This window comes from Lytechinus variegatus, chromosome 9 (assembly GCF_018143015.1).
Source record: "Lytechinus variegatus isolate NC3 chromosome 9, Lvar_3.0, whole genome shotgun sequence".
Taxonomy (NCBI): Eukaryota; Metazoa; Echinodermata; class Echinoidea; order Temnopleuroida; family Toxopneustidae; genus Lytechinus; species Lytechinus variegatus.
The window spans coordinates 17,166,836-17,177,419 of NC_054748.1; the positions used below are offsets into that span (position 1 = coordinate 17,166,836).

Consider the following 10,584-nt stretch of genomic DNA (forward strand, 5'->3'; position numbering starts at 1 on the left):
CTTTGTAAGACAGGCCCAAGGCGTCCCAAAATTCTAGGGACAGTCCCATAATTTAGCAGTTTGTCCCGTGAGACCCTGTCCAGGATGCCGTTTTGTCCCGTATTTCAAGATTTTGAACACACACACAAAAAAAGGGAGAATATTGAAACCTGACAATTTTTTTCCTTTCTTTGTTCTCTCCCCCCCCCCCCCCTATTTTTATATTTTTCAGAATATAGTGTGGATATATCCACAATTTAAGCATTAGATTAGATTGTGTCCAAAACACTGCAAATGCAGGTAGGTGCAATTTCATTAAGAACATATCCTAATTCAATTCTATGAAGTTAATGATTTCTCATTAAGACAACCTTCTAAAAACATCTAAACGTAACAGCCTCTCTTACCATATATGTACACTGTTTTTTACCATTTAATTTAAAGAATTAAATAGTAATTGACATGAATTAAGATAAAATAGTTCATATCATTTACCTATACATCCAACATACCCTTGGAAAATAGAATCATGTATTAAAGATTTTTAAACCAAAATAATAACAAGAATAAGCCACCCTATTTGTGCAAATATCAACTCTAAATACACCAGAACACCAGAGATAAAGACTAGTTGCTTTATGTACATTGGAGTTGCAAACAGATAAAAACCTTACTGGTAGTATAATGCGCATTAATTAATTCAGTCAGAAAAACAATGGCAAGTTTAAAACCTCTTTATATTACCTGAGGCATAGCGATGAAACACAGCCAGCAAAATAAATATGCTCCCTGAATGATGTATGTTAATATTAGTTAAAGGACAAGTTCACCCCAACAAAAAGTTGATTTGAATAAAAAGAGAAAAATCAAACAACACAACACCTATTAAATTTCATCAAAATTGGATGCAAAATAAGAAAGTTAGATGACATTTTAAAGTTTTGCTTAAATTCAATAAAACAGTTATATGCACATCCTGGCTGGTATGCAAATGAGGAGAATATGATATAATCTACCCACCATTTCTTTTGCTTTACCGGTATATGAAATATTAATTTTATTCTCATTGTGAAGTGATACGATGATTAATTCCTCCCTCAACATGTGGAATTAGCATTGTTTAATACTATATGGTTCAGTCAAGTCCCTATTGTCAAATATGAAATATTGTATAATTCAAACAATAAAAAACAACAGAAATAGTGAGTGAGGGACATCATCTACTGTCTCATTTGCATGTCACTGAGTTGTGAAAAAAAAATGAAACTTTAAAATGTCATAACTTTCTCATTTTACATCCGATTTTGATGAAATTTTCAGCATTATGCTTGCTTGAATTTTCTTTATTTATCCAATTCAATGTTTTTCTGGGGTGGACTTGACCTTTCATATGTAAAGCTAACTAGGCGAGTTGTGAAAAAATCACATTGTGCACATAATGATGATAATGATGGACATTATATATATATATATTGTATAATTTTACTCTTGTTGTCGACTACTTGTACATGTGTTCCTAATCCTTTCTTTTCAGAACACTACACGAGAATACCATTAGAAAAATTGTCTACAATCAATACAATCTTTTCAGATATTGTGGTATACGGTGTTTACTCTTTCCGATATAATGACCTGAAATTGATACAATTTCATTTTTTCACAAAACAATATACTTGTATAGACTGTCATATGTAGCAAAAATGTTGTATCCAAAGATTTGTGTAGTGGCTAATTACTTTTGGTTTGTTTTCACTTTGGTTGACAACTTGACACATATAGAGTGAGATGATTCTTTTTTCATGAAGAATTGCCCATTGCGAATAATTGATGTTGAACAATTGCTTATTCCTAACTAGTGAAAACATGAACAAGCTGTACATGTACATGTAAGTACATATATAGGCACCATGATCAGACCACAAAACACTCAAACATAAATCTTAAAATTTTGATACTTTATTTGAGAAATGATGATGTATTTCGTTTAAGTATGATCCATACTACCCACTCACAAATTTCTGTAAGTTCACTTGTTTTTGTATCATTGATTTGTTTAGTATTTCTGATTTATTGTAGAGTGCTTCATATAGAATTTTTTGGCCTTTGATAAAGAAATAATTAGGCGCTTTATAAGTATCATTATCATTATTATTTGCAATTGAATAATTGAAAGAGAAATGAAATAAACCAATGAATAATAAATCAGTATGGAAGACCAAACAGGGATGCCCTGATGATTTGGTGAAACTGATGGATCTTAAAAATCTACATGTTGTATAAGAGCACACTAAACAAAAGACACAATCTTTATGGATTACATTTAAAAAAAATGCACATTACTTTAATATATATTTACTGTTTATGCAAAAATAATTTGTGCAATGTGATAAAATGCAAGTTATATTCTACCTTCATATATATTGCAATATATTATATTACAAACAGAGCAAGACTTTTTTCTTTTTTATTTCTAAATAAATGTAAGTCGCAATATATATTTTAAAATATTAAGCAGCATTTATTAGGTATGAAAATAGGGATTCTAAGTACAATGTCTTGGAAGACAGGCTTATTTCTCTTTCTTTTCAATAACGTGTCCATGGCTGACAACTGACATCGCCATTCCTAGCTGAGCTGTGTAATAGGTTGTCATGACGATGGACTGGGATGATGGGATAGCGCTGCGGAACATATTCGTCGCCAGGACCAGGTCCGAGATACAGAACAGGACCGCGCCTATCCCGGCGGCCATTTTGGTCCATGTCCAGAGGTTCTCCGCAAACTGGACCCGGGCGATCGCCCTCCACAGCATGAGCATGATGAGGATGATGTACAGGGCCCCGAGGAATGTAAGTTCGTATGCGGCAAAACCTGGGTAGAGGAAGCCGTAGACGACCCCAGCAAAGGGCATCAAGGGCACCAGAATGGAGGGTTTGATCGGGTTTGTACCAAAACTAAACGCAAAGATGTACATGACATGCGCCAGCGCAAAGAAGAGAAGTCCGTGGATGAAGTATTGGTTGACGTAGACGAGACAACCATCGCCTATGCAGGACAGGACAAGACCGGTTAGGATTGCAAGATGGTACTTTGGAAAGACCGAAAACCCTTGCTTGCAGAAGAGGTAAATCTCGTGTATGACGAAGCCGCAGAGGCAGAGGATCGGGAGACACTTGCAAGCGATGGCCAGCCACGAGGGTTCCGGTCGGAGCAGAAAGTAGAGGATGGTTCCGTTGATGAATGGGATGAGTCTGGGACATACTGCTCTGGCCTGAAGGAAGATAAAAGGGATACATTTATATTATCATCATTATTATTACTATTGTTATCATTATTATTACTATTATTATTATCATTAGAGGGTCTACGGATCATTACTATTGTAGTACTTACAATGTGTATAGTAGCAGCAGTCATAGCACTAGTTATAGATGTAATCGTTTTGGACCTGATTAAAAAAGCGCCGCTGTACATTCATACTAAATGCTTAAGTAAGTATAGGAATCTACATGTATGATGGGGGGACCTAAAGCTACGCACTTTGTTTACAAACGATAGAAACTATGCCAATTTTAATATTCGAACAAATTATCTGTCGCTAACTTGTGGCAAATATTCTAAAGATCATTAAGCAAGAACAAAATATCTCAAAACTCACTAATACGAAAATCCCGCCGTGTTTTTCGAACACCTCTTGAATTCGCTGCCCGATGTTAGAAGGGGTCCTAAAGCTACGCACTCGATTTATCATGCAGAAAAATAGAATTTCCTGTGCCTCAATTTCTAAACTATGTTCATACTATTATAGGATAATATGAAATTAAAAAGAATATAGCTCAAAAATTCAAAACAGTTGTGGGTGTTCTCTACATTTAGAGATTTACTGCAGCCTCTGTAGAAAAAAATTGAATAGGAATCGTTCGTCACTCTCTGCAGTCACAATTCCAAACAAAGTGCGCATTTGCCATTAAAAACTGCATGCGTGATGAGTGGTGCGTAGCTTTAGGACCCGCGCAGCTTTAGGACCCCCTACCATACATAAAATCCCATATTCTTGCGACTCTTTGTCAGGCATTGATTGTCTGAACAGGACGCAATTCGAAGAACTTTGCAAGCAATATTTCATAATTGTTTGAAAATTTTAATACTGAACGATAGACCATATTAATTACAAAGCATGAATATAACATTTGATTGGCAAAAAGCATTTTAACTGGATTTGTTTTGGTATCACACTTCAATATCACACTTTTGACTTACGCCGGCCATTCTCAGTGAAAGAGTGAGTGTTCAATGATTAATAATAATAGACACCCACAATTAAAGACTATTAATTTCGGACAATAAAAAAAGTTAGACCCCAAGCTTTCATTAACTTACAACATCAACTTTGAACATCTTGATCACATGCATGACTTCAGAAGTTCAGCCTCAGCCTGGAATAGAATTAGAAAAAGATTAACAATCCTCTCTACGGAAATTCGTAGTGTAAAAGTCACTGTAAATTTAGTCGAGTAGCGGGCTGTTTTCACGTTTCACCTCTTCACAATCACGTTGAACGTTCTTCTAGTTTTACACGCGCGAAAATCACAGAAAGTCGAACCGGGAAGTTATCGGAATAAGATTTACGAATATGGCTACAGATTTAGCACTGGATCACTTAAAAACACATCCAAGTCTGGTTCCATCTGTTAATATTAAAGTTTAGAATCCTTTGTGTGTGAATTCCATTGTTATCCCGGCTTCATTGATGTCGTTGCATAACGGTACCGCGAGAACAATTGCAATGTTTACGTTTTCTCCGAATGACGTTGTTCTCGCACGGGCACGTGACCGAATCGTACTCGTTATTCGGTCACGTGCCGGAGAGAGAACGACGTCATCGCGAAAACGTAAACATTGAACTCTTAATCCCGTTGCTGCTCACTACTAGTACTCGGATAGTTTAATTTGGTATTCAGTGGTTATAAATGCATCGGTTTTAATTTATTACGAAATACCGGTACAAAATCAAGAGTTTAGTTGCAAAAGGGCTTAGGTCCACTTTGGACCATTCCGAGAAAAAACATGTTTTTATTCTCACTTATTGCAATATTCTTATGAGAAACTAAATTGTCATGATGTACTATCCTATCATGTGAACATAAAATTGGGTATAAAAGAAATCTGCCTGTCTTCAATTTTTTCCATACATTAAAAAAATATAATTGTGGACCTAACCCGTTTTGCAAGTAAACTGAAATGAATCCAATCTCTTTTGATTAAAAAAGTAATTTTTCTTTGCCACTTTCATTCACGTTTTCAAATTGTCTTTGGCATCAGAGTGACTAAATGAGTTTAGAGACAGAAACCAATAAAATTTATGAATAATATAACCCCTTTTGATAAATGAGTTCTTCAGAAGAGTTTAGTTGCAAAAGGGGTTAGGTCCACTCCAATAAAATCTTTTTTTTTAATTCTCCCGTATTGCAATATTCTTATGCGAAACTGAATTTTCATGAAACATGAGAACATGAAATTGGGTGTTAGAGAAATCTACCTGTCTTCATATTTTTTGAGATATTCTTTTCCAAAAAAAAAATCTGTGTGGACCTAACCCCTTCTGCAACTAAACTGAAATGGACCTAACATCTTTTGAAAACAAAGTGAGTTTTCTTTGCCATTTTAATTCACTTTTTAACAGGAATTTAAACTTTTCTTTGGTATGATAGTCTTATAGAACTACTAAAAATGTATACATTAAGACATAAAAATCAAATTTGATGAAAAATGGACCTAACCCCTTTTGCAAGTGAGATCTTCAAATAGAAAACAAATTTATATAGGTTTACTTTTACGCACCGCTGTTAATTTTCCTCCAGTGGGCCTAGGGTTTTTTTGCGCTTATTTATTGCCATGTGTTTTCTTCTCAAAAGGGAAGTGTCCTGAACGTATTGTATCATTTCCTTTTAAGGTCAAATCCACCTTAGAATAATGTTGATTTGATCGTAAAAATGAAACATAATTAACGTCGCTTTAAAAAAATCATCAAAATCAGATAGAAAGTTATGATATTTTTAAGGTTCACTTATTTTTTAAAGAAAACTGTTATATGCACAACTCAGTGACATGCAAATAGAGTCTGATGATGACCCTATACTATTTTTTTTAATTACACAATATTTCAATCTTACAGACTTGACAATAAGGACCAATTAACTTCACTGAGCCATAAAAAGTTAGAACAATATGGTAATATACCACGTGTTCAGGGAGGAATATTTGTTTCACATGACAATGAGAGAAAATTAGAATATTTCATGAAATACAAAAGAAATAGTGAATGGGTGACATCATCAGTTCCCTCATTGGCATACTGACAAGGATGTGCGTATAAATGTTTTGTGAAATTTAAGCAAAATTTTTAAAATGTCATTACTTCTTTATTCTACATCCGATTTGATGAAATTTTCAGAGTTGTGCTTGTTTGATTTTAAATATCTCTTTTTCTTAAAATCAAGTTTTTGTTGCCAGTAAACTGGGATGAACTTTTCCTTTAATGAGCAGATTTGCCAAGAAAGCGATGAACAAAACAATATATATTTTTTTTAATGCACCCCTATGTATTCCACAGTTTGATGTACATTTTACTTTTTCAAAAATAGGCTAATCAAGATAATAATATAACAAATGATTACTAGTATGAAGAAGAAAAGGAGGAGAAGGAGGAGGAGAAAAGGAGGAAGAAGATCAGAAGAAGAGGATAAGTTGTATAATGTATATTTGTTGGGTTTCTCTTTTTAGTTGATATCTATGAGTTAATATTTGCACAGAGAAGATACATGTCAAAATGATAGGCCTTGCATTGCTTCTTGATAAACGCTAATTACTACTGTCGATGTATTGAGGAGTAGCAATACTGTGGTATCATTCAAGTGGGTCTATATATTTTACAGGATTATATACTGCTCAGACTGTTGCATTATGGGTTAGGATTCTGGCCAGGTTTGAGTAGTCGAGGACTTGTGGAGCTGTTCAGTGACCATGGAATGGTTTTCAAAATGTGTGGGGGGGGGGGGGGGGCTGGCCCATGCTAAAAATCACAATAAGATAGTCACTTTGGACATTTATTGACAAAAGTGCCTATTCAAACAGTTTATAATGCAAAACTGCACAAATGGCCGAATGGTCAGTTATGTCTACACTACCCAAAATGATCCTCATAGGTCAAAACTGAAGGAATAAATTACATAAGGTTGTTATGATCCAGCGCACATTTTAAAATTGAATCTGGATTTCTAAAGACATCCAATCGTAGTTCCGATCAATATTTGTAACACATTTGGACAAAAACAATCATGTAAATGGTCATGTTTGGTCAAAACATGGCCAAAATGACCACTTCTATTATTATTTGGCAAATGAAACTACTTTATTGGGAATCTGGGTGCCTTTTTACTGAGGATAAATTGGATGTGGTTACAAAAGCATTCTGTTAAGGGACCATTTCCAAAGAGTGGTCAAAATGGTCATTTTTTGTCAAGAATTGGTCAAAATGGCGCGAGTGTGATCAATAAGATTCAATCTTTTACATTTTTTGGAATCAGCACACAATTTTACCCCTGATAAGCCTGTCGAACCTCCCCCACCAAAAATTCTGAATAAAGCCCCCTATCTAGAAGACTATACATGTATCTTCATTTTCACAAATTGAGACCATTTATTTCTCCAATCTTCTCCAATTAATCTACTTATCAGTTGCTCTTATGTAGGTCAGTAATTGGAGCTGTGCAGTCAGTGTGTGTGCGTGAGGGTGCATGTGTGGGTGGATTAAGAGGGTGTATGTGCGTGAGTGTGGGTGTGTCTAGTGTGTGAGGGTATGCATGCTGGTGTGGGTGTGTGTGAGAATCATGAAAGGAACTGGGGGTGAAAGGTGAAGACTGTACAGTGTGTGCTGGGAGCGCATATGTGGGTTGTAGATGGTACACGTGGGTGTGTCTGTTGTGTTTGTGTGTGTGAGTCCAGAAAGGAACTGGGGGTGAATGGTGGAAGACTGTGCAGTGTCTGTGCGTGTGTGTTTGTGTGTGGGGGGAGATATGTGGATAGAAGGGGGTTAGACTGAGAAAGAGTAAGAGTGATGCATGATGCGGGGAGCTGAGGCACAGAGAGGAGGAGCGATGAGAGGGCACCGTGTCTAATACAAAAGGAAGGGCAGACACAGTGACAGACAGAAGAAAGCGGAAGCACCCGATAAAAGACTACACCAATGTGGAAACGGACAACTGCCTCTGCACACCTCACGAGTGGTCCACGATCTGATTTTGGAACAAACCACATTTTGATTATTTTCTGAATAGGCAAATGAAAAGTATCTTATTTAAGGTTCAATGAAAACTAATGTACCAATTTCATATGATTGCAAGCCACTATTTTGGAGTAAAGGATGATACATTGATTTCAAATCATAGCTAAGTGTACTGGATGCTATATGACGTCATTATGACTAAAATGCTGAATTCACATTTATTCTAATGTGGAAAGAAGGGTAGTCCCAATGTTCGTACAATGATTTAGAACTTTAGTTTAAGGTCTCGTTATTCACAACAAATTTTACTATGTTTTATTCTAAAATCGGGTCACGACCAATCTTAACCCTAAATAGACAGGGCTATTTCGACACCTAAGAAGACGGGGGGGGGGGGGGGGGCTGATTCAGCCCCTCCTTATGATCTCGGCCTTCATCGCGCGATTGTGATGAAAATTGGCGCGTGCATTACCCATGGCATTATCTACAAAACTATAATATCAAATTCTGCGAAAAATCTCATTGCTCATTAATTATGCTAACTTATGCTTAAAATCATAAGTTTGCTCTAATTAATAAAATGATGCCCCTAAAATGCTAATTTTTGTTTTACATACTCTAGATAGGCATTTGATCAAATTTATTTTTAAAAAAATTTCAACATCACGTTTATTTTCTTATGTATTCTATTGTCTTCTAAATTTCTTATGTATTTCTTTGTTTTCGACTTATTGTTTTTTATTGCTTTTTCAATGGAAATTGTCGAGGACTGTATTTTGGCCATAAGGTAAAATTAATTGATTTTAGCACTAAAAGGCAAAATAATGGTACATTTTATAATTTTTGGCTGAAAACACTATTTGCATTGGATTTGTACACAAATTCACAATTTTGGGTCTGCATGCACTTACAAAATGTTGCGTAATTTTCAGAACCGCGTACCCGGGGGTCACAATTTTGGTCTCAAAAGTTGCGCGAGACTTGAAAATAAAAAGTCATAGAGTGTCGCGGTCAAACAATTTCGAGCGGCCGATCTATCGCGAAAAATGTCGAGGGGGGCTGAATCAGCCCCCCCCCCAGTCTTTTTAGGGTTAAGGTGTGCAGTGGCATTAAAGAAATTCAGAATGAAGAAATTGTACAGAAAAGAACAGGACAAAATCTTCTTTAAAAACATTTGTACAAGCAGAATGTATTTATCGTTATTTCTGACATTATTGACATGCTCACAATTGTGTAAAATGATTATTTCTCACATTGATAGATTTTACTAAGTTCTAGAACATTACAAATATAAATAATTAACCTTTTTTAAAGCCCCTCCCCTCCTATTTCTCCTGACAATGAGATTTCGTTAACACACCAAAGAATTGTGCAAAAAACATTACATTTGTAGATAATCCAACTCCATTTCAAATCCCTCTTTGTCCGCATTTTTATTTAAAAAAGTAGAAGATAAGTCACACGCAGTTTCCTTTGCATATAAATTATAGACTAATTTGGTCTTTCTTAAATTAAAAAAAAAAAAAATTACGTGTACTTGTGTTTTATAACAAAATTTCTTTTAACATTTACAAAACCTTGATCAGTATACTAAAAGAATAAAACAAAAGTAAAAAAAAATGTATTTCAACAGGAATCTGGAAAGTGCATTTTTATCATAATAATAAATAATCCTGCTATTTCATCATATTAACAACAAAGGATGGAAGGGAAACTGCTTCAAAGGTATATGCTCCTGGGATTCAGGAGAGGGCTGTTGGACGGTTTCGCTGTGTGCTGTACTCGCCGCAATTACAAAGATCAATGCAACGTGATGCAGCTGTCAATCTTCAGTCAGTTGCGCAGCACATGTACACATTCATAGTACACACACCCTGCGCTGATTTTGGCTACATCGGTGCTGGACCAAAAATTTGCTGATGTCACTTCCTACAGCAGCAGAAGTTGGAGCCAAGATCTTCGAACAGCAGCTGAAGCATAAACTAAGAATCCTCAGAGTTTGGACATTCAGAACATGGTATCTGCATCAGCATCATATCAAGTCGGCGTCAATGGGCAGCTGGCACCGCGTGCAGGGCGTAGTATGTCCAACAGCGCCCTCTTAATTCCCAGGAACATAGACATTTAAAAGATGCTGCACAGCTACGACATCTAAGAGATATTTACTGTGGTGCCTAAACCAAACTAACGTCAACAACAAATTATCGGGGTGTTGCAAGAAATTAGCGATCAATTGCTAGTCTACCTTGGGTCCAAAATCAACCATACGTCTCGCCATTAAATGCAACTTTGCCCTTGATTTACTGCCCTGCTTTTTTACA

At 35.8% G+C, this 10,584-nt stretch overlaps 1 protein-coding gene across 1 annotated transcript; it reads right to left on the reverse strand.

Annotated features, from left to right (window-relative positions):
* Positions 1 to 1,296: 1,296 nt before the first annotated feature.
* On the reverse strand, positions 1,297 to 4,466 carry LOC121421746 (lysoplasmalogenase-like protein TMEM86A). Its single transcript, XM_041616539.1, has 2 exons — positions 4,360 to 4,466; positions 1,297 to 3,250 (listed from the first exon to the last, which is right to left on the reverse strand). The coding sequence occupies exons 1-2, from the start codon at positions 4,390 to 4,392 to the stop codon at positions 2,549 to 2,551; spliced, it is 735 nt and encodes a 244-aa protein (XP_041472473.1). The 5' UTR covers positions 4,393 to 4,466; the 3' UTR covers positions 1,297 to 2,548.
* Positions 4,467 to 10,584: the final 6,118 nt, after the last annotated feature.